The 17,218-nt window shown below is 36.0% G+C and overlaps 1 protein-coding gene across 7 annotated transcripts in view; it reads right to left on the reverse strand.

Moving 5' to 3' along the window:
- The window catches only part of CCDC171 (coiled-coil domain containing 171), a 359,813-nt gene that overhangs the window by 44,375 nt on the left and 298,220 nt on the right, over positions 1-17,218 (reverse strand). For all 7 annotated transcript variants that reach the window (XM_049710683.1, XM_049710685.1, XM_049710687.1 and 4 more), the window contains one exon: positions 1,801-1,953. In XM_049710683.1, coding sequence (XP_049566640.1) covers positions 1,801-1,953 — 153 coding nt within the window. The remainder of the gene's footprint in view (positions 1-1,800; positions 1,954-17,218) is intronic.

Raw genomic sequence — 17,218 nt, forward strand, 5'->3', positions numbered from 1 at the left:
TCATGGGGAAAATTTTCACATTACACACATTCCCTTTTGAGAATCACTGCTAGAGTGAACCTCCTCTTACTAATAAGATGATGAGCATATCCCGTAAATCTGTTCAGAAGGTTGAGAAGTGGAGCTTTATTATGATAGTGGGGGATATTAAGCACACCTCCATTAAGACATCAATAGCTTAATAATTGGTAAAAAATTTTTGAACCCATGGGAAACAATCCCACCTTACCAAACTTTCTCAGAACATAAGCAATTATTTTTATATGAATAACAGTAATAAACAACCAATAATGGTATGACCCAACAAAGCTGACATAGTATAATGTAATATTAACCAATGGGATCAGAGAATTAGCAGGAAAAAATGTAAATGTGTTTCAGAGAAAGACTAGAATGAATTCCAAATACTTACTCAAATCTTTATAAAGGTTTCCTCTTCATCTTGATTTCTCTTATTTGAGGTCAAATTTACTACTCTCTCACTAAGAAATTAACAAAGTAATTTTAAAAATTGAACTCAACTGAATCTCATCTCAGGTCCCAAATAACTAGTTTGTTCATTTATTGGATTAGGTCCCAGTATGTTTCATTCAATAACCATTTGTTGAACACCTACTGTGGGTCAGACTATTCTTGGCACTAGAGTACCTTTACAGCTGTGAAGAAAATAACCAAAATAGCTTGTCCTTATGGAACTTATATTCTATGAGGGTAAGGAGCAAACAGACAAAAAGCAAATAAATAAAATACAATATATGTAAGCTGGTAAGTGCTATAGTGAAAAAAATAAAGCAAGGAAGGTAGAAGGTAGATAGGCAACATGGGGTGAGAATGAGACAGAGCTTGTAGGGTGGGGGAGGGTTAGCGGTTGCAGTTTTAAATACCATGGTCATAAAGCTTTCATTAGGACGCTGACACTTGAGCTACGACCTGAAGGAGCTGAAGAACCAAACCACAACTATGCATCTATTTGCTTTAATGCTAACTCTTTTTCTGTTGAATATATCATTTGAAATTGGTCAACAGCTAAATGGCAAAATGATACTGTTTTTCCTTACAAGTCACCCAGATCCATTCTAATCAAACCAAATAGGGAAAAAAGACATTCTAATTATTGGCAACCCTCTGAATCTCACTGTTGAGGTATGTTGACATACCTGGCTTTTGAGGAGAAAGTTTAAATGTGTATTTTATTCCTTTATGTCACAAATATATTCATTTTTTGATACTCCCCAAACACGTATTTCAAATGTAGAAAATTTTGTTTAGTCTTAAATGAGCCCAAATTTCATCATGGGCTAAAATTTTAAGACATAAAATGACTGCTGAAACTGAATTTTAATCATATAGATGAATCACAACATGCATCTTTAGCTGGACATGTATTATGGATAAGACTAGCTTTCTACAGAGAATAATCACATGTTCTAATTACCATTCTGGTTATACGCATAATTAATAATATTCTGTCTTAATGGGACACACTGAATCTTCAGACAGTTGCAAGCTTTAACTATGCATACTGCCAAATCCAACTGTCAGCTGCACTGCCAAACACAAAGGAATCTTGATGTAGTGTTTTAGCATTGATAACAATATGCATATCTTTATACATGATACAATGGAAAAATTAATTGCTTTTCTTCCTTCAAAATTTTCTCCACACTTAATAATTTTACATTGCTTGATTGATTACTCACCCTAAATTATATATACTGGTGAGCGATCTTATGAACAACAAAAACATGAATGTAAATGTGACCCAAGATTCAAAGAAGAAAAAAATATTGTAGGACTTACTGATTGTAAACTTTCATTTTCACGTAAACAAGCTGTGTGAAGTTCTGATTTCAAGGTTGCAATGTGACTTCGATGAGATGTCATTTCCTTTTCTAATGTAGCAATTCTAGTGCTTGCAAGCTGGTAGACATCCACGAAACTTTTAATCATAGCCTTAAGAAATAAAAATAATGCCACATACAATTCAAATAAAGCTGTCCCCAAAGGAGAATTTCCATAATTTGAAAGCAAAATCATTAAAATTTTAAAATAAACAACTTTTCATCCTCCTTTAAAATAATAAAGCTAAACCTCACATTTTATATTGAGAACCGTGACTATTTTAAGAAAGTCTGGGAGAAAATAATTGAGACTTTTTTCCAGAATATTTATTTAAATAAGGTGTACTTTGATCTATTGTGCTTAAAATTTAGAATGCAGTTTTTAAAGATGGCACACTTATTACCTTTGTAAAGTTAAATTCAAGTTGCAATTTGACCTAAATTTCAATCTTAAGACACACAACAGACGGATGTATAAGCAAGATATTTCAAAATGAGCTCAGTAAAATTTTCAAACCACCTAGAACACAAATGTTTTGAAACAAAAGGAGCTGAACTAATCCTATGATTTTTTAAGAGTAAATAATATGATTCCTATATTGTAAGAAAAGCATAATAATTTTCATTCATATAACAGAGGAACATCCTTGCATTACACTGGATATAATAAAATAAATAACATAAGCAAGTGCTGGTAACTTTTTCTCTTCCCTAAGTAGTGTAATATTTGGGAGAATTGTTGGGCCTCTGTACCACAGTTTAATCATATTTTGTAGACTTTTGCTTCTAAAGCAAGCCGTAGTGAATTTTAAGTCCAAGAATACTATTACACCTTTGAAAGACTAAAAAGTCTTTCAAAATACTTCAAATACAGTAAAGTAAAATCAAACATTTCAAAGACATATTCAAATATAATTTTATGTTATTTACAAGAAAACCATGTTCCAACTGCAGCCACAACTTAGAACAATGGTAGACAGTCTGAAAATTTCCAAATTATATTCAATCTGAAGAGTCTGGTTTGAGAGGGCTTTAAGAAACTAGATATTTGGGCAATTCTGAATGCATATGAAATAATCTGGTGAACAAAAAGCAAGAAACAACATACACAATGTCTGAGAAAAAGAAGTAGATGAGTTATTTGTAGTTAAAAGAAAATTCATAGCTTTTTGCCTAACAAATTCCTATTTGCCCTCAAAAACCCAGTTCAGAAACCACCTCTTTAAAGAAGGCTCTTTTGAGCCCAAAGGCAGTGTTAACTTCTATTCTGGTTCTCTGTGGGTCCCTCATGCTTGCTTCTACTATTGCATTTATTGCTTTGGCAGAAATGCATTAATTTACATGTTTATAGTCACTACACTAAGGAGCTACCTAGGCCAGATGTTGTGTCAAATCTAATCATCTCTGTAACTTCAGGGATGGCTTGAATGACTCACAGGAAGGAAGGAAGGAAGGAAGGAAGGCAAGGAGGGAGGGAGGGAGGGAGGGAAGGAGGGGAGAGAGAGAGACTGGAAAAGATGAAAAGCCACATTAGTCATATTCAGTTTGGCAAAAAATACCTTATAGAAAAGGATGAAGATACTTGGGAAAATATAATCTTAACACTCTAGTAAATAAATTACTACCCATACTTTATTCAAAGTCGAAAAAAGAAGCAAAAGCATAGCTGTAGGCATAAAAAGATAAAGTACACAAAAGTTCATTCTATTACCCAACACTAAATAAGCATGGTACGACCTCATGTTTGGGAACATCTCACATGTCCTAACATTCCTTACCTTGAGTCATTTCAAGGTAAGCTGAGGGCTAATACTAACACAAAATATGTCCCTGGGTTTCAAAAGTAGATAAAAATCAGAAATTACAAAATCATATCTGTTTCTTCCTACACCAAGTCTCTCTCTACTTCTGTAAATTCACTTATCTTCTCCACTGAGATGGTGGACCAGGAATCACAAGTCCTATTTTTTTCTGGTTCTCATGCTGCCACTTACTTAGCTTTATCTTGTTGGGCAATGCCATGTCATCTCTCTGAGCCTCCACCTCCTCCCTCCATAAAATGGGAAGAAAAGTCAATTTTTTTGCTTATTTCTAAAACTGTTGTGAGGATCAGATAGTTAAAAATCTAATACAGGGCTTCCCTGGTGGCGCAGTGGTTGGGAGTCCGCCTGCCGATGCAGGGGACACGGGTTCGTGCCCCAGTCCGGGAGAATCCCATACGCCGCGAAGTGGCTGGGCCCGTGAGCCATGGCTGCTGGGCCTGTGCGTCCGGAGCCTGTGCTCCGCAACGGGTGAGGCCACGGCAGTGGGAGGCCCGCATACTGCAAAAAAAAAAAACTAATACAAAGCCATTCTCTTAACCCTTCAGCTACATTGCACCTAATATAAAAAAGCCCTCTAAAAATGGTAAGCTAGTAAATTTCATTGTAGTATTACCATTGTTCTATTTTTAAATTCTCCACTAAGATCTTAATGAGACAATCTGTGATAGGTGGCTTGTATACATGTGTTCCTGTTATATAAGGACCTAAAGTGCATAAAATGCATGAAAACTTACATAAAGGCCTTATTTAATAAAAAGAAGAAAGTACTCTTCTATCAGTAATAGGCTCCTGGATTATTATCTCAATGTAAGTCATAATAGAACTGGCCTCTAATATATAAAAAATTTCAACATTTAATAAGTTGTCCTGGGGCTTCCCTGGTGGCGCAGTGGTTGAGAGTCCACCTGCCGATGCAGGGGACAGGGGTTTGTGCCCCGGTCCGGGAAGATTCCACATGCTGCGGAGTGGCTGGGCCCGTGAGCCATGGCTGCTGAGCCTGTGCGTCCAGAGCCTGTGCTCTGCAATGGGAGAGGCCACAGCAGGAAAAGGCCCGCGTACCTCAAAAAAAAAAGTCCTATTTCTTAAATTTGGAGAAACACATTTCATGAATTGTCACATATATGATATTCTAAAAGGAATTATAATATAAAAGGCATTCCTTTAAATCTCTTTTTTAAAAAATAAAGTATTTTTTGAGAAGTTATATCTGAATTTTTAAGTGATGGATGGAACAAAAGTCATAATTATTTTGGCTCCTTCCTTGATCTGCTTTTAATAACTAAATTCTGATATTCAGTGCAGTATTAAGAGAAACCACATATTACTTCTTTATAACATTAAAAAGAATAAAATAATAATCTACTTTTTGCTTAGGATTTAGAGTCTTAAGCATTTAAAATTTTTAATGCAGTATTTGAGAGATGAAAGCAATTTTCTATAACACTTACTGTATAGGATATTTTTTTCAGAGCAGCAAAGGTAAGGTAATCAATACAGAAAGTATGTTTCATGGAACTAGTGTAAGTAAAATATACTACATGCTTCTAAAATGAAAACCTCCTTCAGAACTGAAAGGTAGGGAGGAGTGTCAGTGAAATCGTAAAGCTATTCAAAGAATCCACAGCTCTTTTGAAGAATAAAGAATGTTAACTTCCAGTATTAAAAAGTCATTCAAACTATGTTATAAAGGATGCCAGTGAAAAATCCAACTCTTTAATACAAAAGAAAGGTGCCAGCTTGGTAGAAGAAATGGAAATGACAGCTGGAATCAAGTGAGGGGGTACGAGGAGGAGTGAGTGAGCATCTCATGACCTCTCTATCAATCTCCTGAAGTCTAGCGCTATACAATACCCCTCACTCCTGTATTAAAACATCACACCTTTTTACATTAGGAAACAATGACAAAGCAGCATGATGCTGTCAAAAGCAAGCCCAGCACTTGAGAATATATCCCATGTCATCTTTGGCCCTTGGGATTTTGACTATACCATGCAGTGAGATATGAATCTCAGTAGGGTTTATCTAGTTATATGAGAAACAGAACAAAAAACAGTTTCTGGACAAAAATAGCCTTTTGTTTTAGAGATAATCTATTGTGTTTATAATCAGCATACCAAGATGAGAAAGTTCAAACATATAAAATTCCACATTCTATCTATTTCAAGGAAAAGCGTAAGTGTTTTAGAATACAAAAAATTCTGAGACACAAACAGGTGACTGTCACTTGAGGACTAGTATATTATTTATATAATTTGTTATGTACATATTATGTAGTTTAGACTGACTTCAAAATTGGACTTCAGGGAAAGTAGGAGCCTTGGGAAGCTGATGTTAGGAGAAGGAGCAATTAGTGGAAAATGTCATAAGGCCTAGATGCCAACAAAATAGTACATTTTCTATTTATATTTTTAAGTAAGTAATTGGGAAGCAAAAACCTCTGACATTTACATTAAATTTTGTAATTACGGATATACTTCATTTCTATATACTATATAAAATAAGTATACCATGTAAAATAGATATACCAGATATACCAAATATGTGAAGTACAATAAATCCCCATAATATGGGGAAAATGATTCCTACCTTACAAAGATTTTGTGGGGGTTAAATGAATATTAATACATGAAAAGACCTTAACTATCTGGCACGCAGTAAACACTCAGGTAAATGTTAACTATAATAATGACAACGATATCAAATTAGGAAAATTACTATTTTAACTCATAAAAGAAAGATTCAATATTTCTGAGGGGTATTATTGGACACATAAGTATTTTAAATACAAGTTATTCTACACATTGAATATATTAAAATTCTTTCAAAAATAAAGAATTTTAGAGGCTAATGAATATTTACTTCCTAACAACAAAACGTCCCATTGATAATAAAAGTTACTATTTAAAGAACAAAATAATGCCATTTGCAGTGACATGGATGGACCAAGAGATGGTCATACTGAGTAAAGTCAGAAAAAGACAAATATACGATATCACTTATATGTGGACTCTAACAAAAGGGTACAAATGAACTTAACTACAAAACAGAAATAGAATTACAGATGTAGAAAACAAACTTATGGTTACCAGGGGGTAATGGGAGGTGAGGGATAAATTGGGAGATTGGGATTGACATATACACACTGTTATATATAAAAGAGATAACTAATAAAGACTTACTGTATAGCCCAGGGAGCTCTACTCAATACTCTGTGATGGCCTATATGGGAAAAGAATCTAAAAAAGAGTGGGTAAATGTATATGCATAACTGATTCACTTTGCTGTACACCTGAAACTAACACAACATTGTAAATCAACTGTACCCTAGTAAAAAAAATTTTTTAAATTAAAAAATAATAAAATAAAAGTTACTATTTAAGATGTCTTTCCTACGAATGGAAGTCTTAGAATGATAACATTCTCATAGTTTTTAGTATTAAATTTTATTCCTTGGCACCTGGAATTAAAGGAAAATTATTTTCTTCATTATCACAAAATTACTCTGTAAGGTTGCTCATTTAGTTGACTTATTTTCATTCCAATATTTTATAAATGTAGGGATACAGAAGAGAATGAGGGTTAAAGCGTCTCTTACTAGTCTGCAAATAGCAACTACGTCCCCCAGTCAAGAGCCAGTCTAAGATCTGGAAATGGACTGTTTAGTTTGGATGTTGGGTTTCTGGCCCTGGCCCTAAATACTATTCACCATAACATTCCAGTACAAAGTTATGTAGGAAAGACTCAATCAGGATGGCAGACTGCCATCCACCTCCTTGCTTTACCACACAGAGTTGCACGTGTGTGTGTGTATATGTGTGTGTGCATGCATGTGCAGGCATCAAAGCTGATAAGAATGCTTTCAGCTGACAAGAATTCTGAGGAATCAATAAGGAAGAGAAAGTAGAAGAGGCCAGAAACAAAATTTTAGAGAAACCCTATCCAAAACACAAGCAAGAAAACACTTCTACAAAGGTGTAACCAAGTACAAGTGGGCTTGAAACTAAGCATAAACAGCTATGAGAGGAGGGAGAGGGCCTTAACTTGGCTTTATCAGTAGCCCTGAAACCTCTTACTCTCAACAAAAAGTTATTACTAATGATGGTTAGTGAAAGAAATATGATTGGATATGCTTTATAATTTTAAAAATCTTGTATAACTTTTTGTGATACAGGTATCCCTGCTCTTCGAAAGTTTGCCTTATGCCACTTCATTTTCACGAAAGACCTGCATTTGTACCTGTTTTCGATAACCGAAAGAAATCCGAAGAGGATTTTCGTTTTTACCAAAAAAGGCAAAAAGCAAAAATAGCGTTCACTGTTTGTTTTGCAGTGAGCCCTTTTGGAGGCAGTGCTCACCCAGAGCAGTGAGAGTCGCCCCTCCAAGCTCCTTCCCCGGGAACTACTCTCAGCATCTAAGCACCAAGTCCACACAGCTCTGAACTGTGTCTGTGAGCATCTGTGCTTTGTCTCCATTTATTTTGTTCATCCATTAGCAAGATGGGGCCTAGGGTAACTGCTCCTTCACTTAACGCCATTTCAGCTTATGACAGGTTTTATAGAAATGCTCTGCTTTTGGATAGTGGGGAAACGTGTTTGGAAGTCTAATACTGAATCCTCACCCTGACCAATCCCATGACGTGGTAAATAGGGAAGATGCACTTGGCGAAAGTACACCACTGGTTGTGTTTATTAAATCATGACATGCATGTTTCAATCCTATCAATCAAGTAAATGAAGTTTTAATTGGAATTTTGGCTAAAATATTTCCAACTTCCCTGAATTAATCAACTGTTCTTTAAACTAATATATGTCCTGTTTTTATATTTTCACAAATGCATTTTATACTAAATACATTTTATATTTTTAACAAAAATTCAAACACATTTTTTGGTTCAAAAAATTTGCTTCTGAACTTTCTATGTGTATACACATATATGAATTTTTATAGATTTAGATCAATTTTGGAAAAATTCCAAAATTCTGGAAACACTTCCAAACAACTATTTTCATAATGCTCCATAAAACTCCTTCAATAAAGCAGTTCATTTTTTTTAAAACTTCTTGTGACAGAATGTGTTTTGTCTTGGCTTCTTTAAAAAAAAATTTATAGATAGAATGCTTTTGATAGCCACTTGCCAGCAAAGAAAAGGTCTACAGATTTGGAACCCTTCTCTTTATGTTACAGAAAAGTACATAATTCACACTCAAGTTCAAGAGTAATTTGAAGCATTTTGTCACAAGAAGAACAGCAAACCTTATATAGAAGATTTTAAAGACTACCTCTTATCTCATTGTAAACTACTGTAAAGACTAAACTATGAAAAATAATTTAATCCATAAATTACTTAACCATACAGGGTACATAAGAGTTCGTGGTGAAATACAAAGAAAGTAAATAAACAAGTGAGGACACCATTCTCAGCCCTGCTGCACTGTAGAATCCTTCCACCTTTTCCCAAAATACCTAACAGGAAATATTAATGTCTAAAAAATGGACCAAGTGATGATACCAGTGCCAATCCATATCAAAGAATAAAAATTTTATCTCTTTATTAAAAAGAAAGGGAAAGTCCATTGTCTTGCATACCCACTGGGATGTATTCAGTCTCCAAAGTGAGTTAAAATGGAAAAAAAATTGGAGACTTCCATATATAGATTTTATTCTATTTTATATTTAGTTCTTTTAATAGACTACATTTTTTAGAGCAGTTTCAGGTTCATAGAAAAATTGAGTGGGAAGTACATAAATTACCCATATACCCCCTGCCCCTACACACCCAAAAACATCCCGCACCAGAGTGGTACATTTGTTACCATCAGTGAACCTACACTGACATATCATCACCCAAAACCTATAGCTTGCATTTGTGTTGACTCTTGGTGGTGTACATTCTATTGGTTTGGACAAAGGTATAATGACATGTACCCACCATGGTAGTATCACACAGAAGAGTTTCAGTGCCCTAAAAATTCTCTGTGCCTACTCATTCTTCCCTCCTCCCCAACCCCTGACAATCACTGATCTTTTTACTGTCTCCATAGTTTTTATATTGACTTTTTAATCTTCCTTTTAAAAATCTTTTAAAATCATACCTTTAAAATATTCTATATTTTTTGTTTTATGTTTAGAGCTTATTTAACAATAACACAAGTATACAATTTATAAAGGTATAAATATACATACATACATATATTGGAGATACTGGTTCAAAAATAAAAGTAAGCCATCAACAAGTATGGAGAGCACTCCTCTGCATCATGGTGACTGAGCTAGGCAGCTCTTCCCCTACTGGTTGAAGGAGAGCGGCAACAGCTGTGTTTGTGCCCACAAACCAAAACAGAGAGTGGCCTAGAGTCAGAAGGGCACAAGTTGCTGGAGAGGGTGTGAAAAAAAGGGAACCTTCCTACCCTGTTGGTGAGAATGTAAATTGGTACAGCCACTATGGAGAACAGTATGGAGGATCCTAAAAAAACTAAAAATAGAGCTACCATATGATCCAGCAATCCCACTCATGGGCCTATATCTGGAGAAAACCATAATTCAAAAAGATACATGCAGGCGTCAAGATGGTGGTGTGGGAAGATGCTGAGTTAGCGTCTCCCCAAAACTAGGGTGTCTGCCAGCTGTTGGTGGAGGACCCTGACACCCAAGAAGATGGGAAGAACCCCCAAGTGAACCAGTCACTCAAGTCCAGGAAGCACAGAGAGTCCCATACAGGATAAACCCTAGGAAAAATACACCAAGACAAATATTAATCAAACTAACAAAAATTAAATTCAAAAAAATATATTAAAAGCAGCAAGGGAAAAACAAAAAAAATAACATACAAAGGAATCCCCATAAGGTTAGCAGCTGATTTTTCAGCAGAAACTGCAGGCCAGAAGAGAGTGGCAGGATATCCTTAAAGTGATGAAAGAGAAAAAGCCCTAACCAAGATTACTCTACCCAGCAAAGGTCTCATTCAGATTCTATAGAGTAATCAAAAGCTTTTCAGACAAGCAAAAGCTAAGAGAACTCAGCATCACCAAACCAGCTTTACAACAAATGCTAAAGAAACTTCTCTAGGCAGGAAACACAGGAGAAGAAAAAGACCCACAAAAACGAACCCAAAACAATTAAGGAAATGGTAACAGCAACATACATATTGATAATAACCTTGAATGTAAATGGATTAAATGCTCCAACCAAGGGCTTCTCTGGTGGCGCAGTAGTTGAGAGTCCGCCTGAGGATGCAGGGGACACGGGTTCATGCCCCGGTCTGGGAAGATCCCACATGCCGCAGAGCAGCTAGGCCCGTGAGCCATGGCTGCTGAGCCTGCGCGTCCGGAGCCTGTGCTCCGCAACGGTAGAGGCACCAACAGTGACGGGCCCGCCTACCGCAAAAAAAAAAAAAAAAAAAGCCCCAACCAAAAGACACAGACTGGGTGAATGGATACAAAAACAAGACCCATATATATGCTGTCTACGAGAGTTCCACTTCAGACGTAGGGACACATACAGACTGAAAGTGAAGGGATGGAAAAATATATTCCACGCAAACGGAAATCAAAAGAAATCTGGAGCAGCAATACCCATATCAGATAAAATAGACTTTAAAATAAAGACTGTTACAAGAGATAAGGAGGGACACTACATAATGATCAAAGGATCAATCGAAGAAGATGTAACAATTATAAATGTTTATGCACCCAACATAGAAGCACCTCAATACATAAGGCAAATGCTAACAACCATGAAAGGAGAAATTGAAAGTAACACAATAATAGTAGGGGACTTTAACATCCTACTTACACCAATGGACAGATCACCCAAACAGAAAATAAATAAGGAAACACAAGCTTTAAACAACACAATACACCAGATAGATTTAATTGATATTTATAGAACGTTCCACCCAAAAGTGGCAGAATACACTTTCTTCTCAAGTGCACATGGAACATTCTCCAGGATAGATCACATCTTGGGTCACAAATCAAGCCTTGGAAAATTTAAGAAAACTGAAATTGTATCAAGCATCTTTTCTGACTACAATGCTATGAGACTGGAAATCAATTACAGGAAAAAACTGTAAAAAACACAAATACATGGCAGCTAAACAGTGAACTACTAAATAACCAAGAGATCACTGAAGAAATCAAAGACATTAAAAAATACACAGAAACAAATGACAATGAAAACATGACAACCCAAAACCTATGGGACACAGCAAAAGCAGTTCTAAGAGGGAAATTTATAGCAATTCAATCTCACCTCAAGAAACAAGAAAAATATCAAATAAACAATCTAACACTACACTTAAAACAACTAGAGAAAGAAGAACAAAGAAAACCCAAAGTCAGTAGAAGGAAAGAAATCATAAAGATCAGAGCAGAAATAAATGAAATAGAAACGAAGAAAACAAGAGCAAAGATCAATAAATCTAAAAGCTGGTTCTTTGAGAAGATAAACAAAATTGATAAACCCTTAGCCAGACTCATCAAGATAAAAAGGAAGAGGACTCTAATCAATAAAATTAGAAATGAAAAAGGAGAAATCACAACTGATACCGCAGAAATACAAAGGATTATAAGAGACTACTACAAACAACTATATGCCAATAAAATGGACAACCACGAAGGAATGGACAAATTCTTGGAAGGGTACAATTTTCCAAGACTGAACCAGGAAGAATTACAACATATAAACAGACCTATCACAAGTAGTGAAATTGAAACCGTAATAAAAAATGTTCCAACAAACAAAAGTCCAGGACCAGATGGCTTCACAGGTGAATTCTATCAAACATTTAGAGAAGAGCTAACACCAATCCTTCTCAAACTCTTCCAAAAAATCGCTGAGGGAGAAACACTCCCAAATTCATTCTACGAAGCCACCATCACCCTGATACCAAAACCAGAAAAAGATATCACAAAAAAAGAAAACTATAGACCAATATCATTGATGAACATAGATGCAAAAATCCTGAACAAAATACTAGCAAACAAAATCCAACAACACATTAAAAAGATCATACACCATGATCAAGTGGGATTTATCCCAGGAATGCAAGAATTCTTCAATATATGCAAATCAAACAATGTGATACACCACATTAACAAATTAAGGAATAAAAACCATATGATCATCTCAATAGATACAGAAAAAGCTTTTGACAAAATTCAATACCCATTTATGACAAAAACTCTCCAGAAAATGGGCACAGAGGGAACCTACCTCAACCTAATAAAGGCCATATATGACAAACCCACAGCAAGCATCATACTCAATGGTGAAAAACTGAAAGCATTTCCACTAAGATTAGGAACAAGACAAGGATGTCCACTCTCACCACTATTACCCAACATAGTTTTGGAAGTCCTACCCACAGCAATCATCAGAGAAGAAAAAGAAATGAAAGGAATGTAAATCACAAAAGAAGAAGTAAAGCTGTCACTGTTTGCCAGTGACATGATACTATACATAGAAAATCCTAAGGATGCCACCAGAAAACTACTAGAGCCAATCAATGCATTTGGTAAGGTTTCAGGATACAAAATTAATGCACAGAAATCTCTGGCATTCCTATACACCAACAACGAAAAATCAGAAAGAGAAATTAAGAAAACAAGCCCATTCACCATTGCAACAGAAAGAATAAAATACCTAGGAATAAACCTGCCTAAGGAGGCGAAAGACCTGTACTCAGAAAACTATAAAACACTGATGAAATAAATCAAAGATGACATAAACAGATGGTGAAATATACCATGTCCTTGGATTGGAAGAATCAATATTGTGTAAATGGCTATACTACACAAAGCAACCTACAGATTCAATGCAATCCCTATCAAACTACCAATGGCATTCTTCACAGAATTATAACAAAAAACCTTACAATTTGTATGGAAACACAAAAGACCCCGAATAACCAAAGCAATCTTGAGAAAGAAAAACGGAGTTGCGGGGGTCAGGCTCCCTGACTTCAAACTATACCACAAAGCTACAGTAATACAGACGGCATGGTACTGACACAAAAACAGAAATATAGATCTATGGTACAGGATAGAATGCCCAGAGATAAACCTATGCACATATGGTCACCTAATTTACGACAAAGGAGGCAAGAACATACAATGCAGAAAAGACAGTCTCTTCAATAAGTGGTGCTGGGAAAACCAGACAGCTACATATAAAAGAATGAAATTAGAACACTACCTAACACCATACACATAAATAAACTCCAAATGGATTAAAGGCCTAAATGTAAGACCAGACACTATAAAATTCTTAGAGGAAAACATAGGAAAAACACCCTTTGACATAAACCACAGCAAGATCTTTTTTGACCCACCTTCTAGAGTAACAGAAATAAAAACAAAAATAAACAAATGGGACTTAATTAAACTTAAAAACTTTTGCACAGCAAGGAAACCATAAACAAGACAAAAAGACAACACTCAGAATGGGAGAAACAACAGACAAAGGATTAATCTCCAAAATACACAAACAGCTCATGGAGTTCAATATCAAGAAAACAAACAATCCAGTTAAAAAATGGGTAGAAGACCTAAACAGACATTTCTTCAAGGAAGACATACAGATGGCCAAGAGGCACATGAAAAGATGCTCAACATCACTAATCATTAGAGAAATGCAAATCAAAACTACAATGAGGTATCACCTCATGCCAGTGAGAATGGTCATCATCAAAAAAATCTAGAAACAATAAATGCTTTCCAGTGTGGTGAAAAGGGAATCCTCCTGCACTGCTGGTGGGAATGTGAATTGATACAACCACTATGGAAAACAGTATGGAGGTTCCTTAAAAAACTAAAAATAGAACTACCATATGACCCAGCAATCCCACTATGGGCATATCCCCTGAGAAAACCATAATTCAAAAAGAGACATGTACCACAGTGTTCATTGCAGTACTATTTACAATAGCCAGGACATGGAACCAACCTGAATGTCCATTGACAGATGAATGGATAAAGAAGATGTGGCACATATATACAATGGAATATTACTCAGCCATAAAAAGAAACGAAATTGAGTTATTTGTAGTGAGGTGGATGGACCTAGAGTCTGTCACACAGAGTGAAGTAAGTCAGAAAGAGAAAAACAAATACCGTAGGCTAACACATATATATGGAATCTAAAGGAAAAAAAAATGGTACTGATGAACCTACTTGCAGGGCAGTAATAAAGATGTAGACATAGAGAATGGACTTGAGGACACGGGGTGGGAAGGGGAAGCTGGGGTGAAGTGAGAGGTGAGAGTAGCATCAACATATATACACTACCAAATGTAAAATAGTTAGCTAGTGGGAAGCAGCAGCATAGCACAGGGAGATCAACTCGGTGCTTTGTGATGACCTAGAGGGGTGGGATAGGGAGATGGGAGGGAGGCTCAAGAGGGAGGGGATATGGGGACATATGTATGTATAAGGCTGATTCACTTTGGTGTACAACAGAAACTAACACAGTATTGTGAAGCAATTATACTCCAATAAAGATCTATTAAAAACAAAAAAGATACATGTACCCCAATGTTCACTGCAACACTATATATACTATAGCCAGGACATGAAAGCAATCTATATGTCCATCGATGGATGAATGGATAAAGAAGATGTGGTACCTGTATACAATGGAATATTACTCAGCCATAAAAAAGAATGAAATAATACCATTTGCAGTGACATGGATGGACCTAGAGCTTGTCCCACTGAGTGAAGTAAGTCAGAGAGAGAGACAAATATCGTATGATATCACTTATATGTGGAATCTAAAAAACGGGTACAAATGAACTTATTTACAAAACAGAAACAGAGCCACAGATGTAGAAAACAAACTTATGGTTACCATCGGGGGAAGGGGGCAGGGATAAACTGGGAGATTGGGATTGACACATACTCACTATTATATATAAAAAAGATAATGAATAGGACCTACTGTATAGCACAAGGAACTCTACTCAATACTCTGTAATGACCTCTGTGGGAAAAGAATCTAAAAAAGAGTGGATATATGTATATGTATAACTGATTCACTTTGCTGTACAGCAGAAACTAACACAACACTGTAAATCAACTATACTCCAGTAGAAGTTAAGTTAAACAAAAGGCACAAGTAAGGCTTCAGGAAGCCTCCACATCCAGAAGACAATCTACCAACTCACTGTGCCCAACAGCGTGGATGTCCCATTTCTTTCTCTAACACCCAGATGCAAGCTCCAGTAATCAGAATCCTTATCTATATAAGCACAAAAGTAGCACCACACTCTAGGATTACCCAAAACTTAATGACTTAAAACAACACAAATTTAGTATCTCATAGTTTCTATGGGTCTAGCATGGGTTAACTGGGTCTTCCACTCAGGGTCTTACCAGGCTGAAATAAAAGTTTCAGCTGGAGCTGTGATCTCTCTGAGACTCAGGGCCCTCTTTCCAAGTGGCAGAATTTAGTTCTTCCAGTAGTAGAACGGAGGTCTCCATTTTTTTGCTGGATTCAGCCAGCAAGAAAATGAGCCAGGGTGATTCTCAGCTCCTAAGGAACCCCCTCAGGTCCTTGCCAAATGGACCCCTCCTTTCTCAGCTTGGCTGTTTGCTTTCTTCCAGGCCAGAAGAAGAGCACATCTCTGACACTTCACCTTCTTTTAAAGGGCTCATCTGATTAGGTCAGGCCCATCCAGGATAATCTCCTATTTACTAGTCTCACCCTCAAGGAGAGAGGGTAAATTATATAACGCATGTACAGTACATCAGGGGGAAGATCTTGGGGGTCATATTATAATTCTGATTACCACAACCTAAACCATAGACCTTATACAAAAATGAATTCAAAATTGATCATAGATTTAAATGTAAAATATAAAGCTGTAAAAGTTTCAGAAGAAAATGTAGGAGAAAATCTTTGGCATCTAGGGCTTGGCAAAGAGTTCTTAGATATAATGCCAAAAGCATGATTCATAAAAGAAAAGAAATCAGTAAGTTGAATTTCATCAAAATTTAAAACTTTTGCTTTGTGAAAGATCTTGTTACGAAGATTAAAAGTCAAGCTACAAACAGGAAACAATTTGCAAACCACCTATCTGATAAAGAACTAGTTTCTGGAAAATATTTTTAAAACTCTCAAAACTCAACAGTAAAAAGACAAACACTCCAATTAGAAAATAAGCAAAATAAGGTACATTTTACCAAAGAATTCTCTTATACAAATTGCAAATAAGCATATTAAAAGGAGTTTCAAAATCACTAGCCATTAGAGAAACAAAAAACCCACAGTGAGATATCACTACATACCTAACAGAAAGGCTAAAAGAAAAAACTGTGACAACATCAAAGGCTGACAAGGGAACAGAGAAACTGGATCTCTCAAACATCCTGCTGAGAATGAAGAACGGTACAGCCATTCTAGAAGATAGTCTGGCAGTTTCTTAAAAAACTAAGCATCCACTTACATATGGCCCAGCAATCACATTACTGAACTTTTTTTTTTTTTTTTTTTTTTTGTGGTACGTGGGCCTCTCACTGTTGTGGCCTCTCTCGTTGCGGAACACAGGTTCCGGAC

This window comes from Orcinus orca, chromosome 6, assembly GCF_937001465.1.
Source record: "Orcinus orca chromosome 6, mOrcOrc1.1, whole genome shotgun sequence".
In the NCBI taxonomy this organism is placed as follows: domain Eukaryota; kingdom Metazoa; phylum Chordata; class Mammalia; order Artiodactyla; family Delphinidae; genus Orcinus; species Orcinus orca.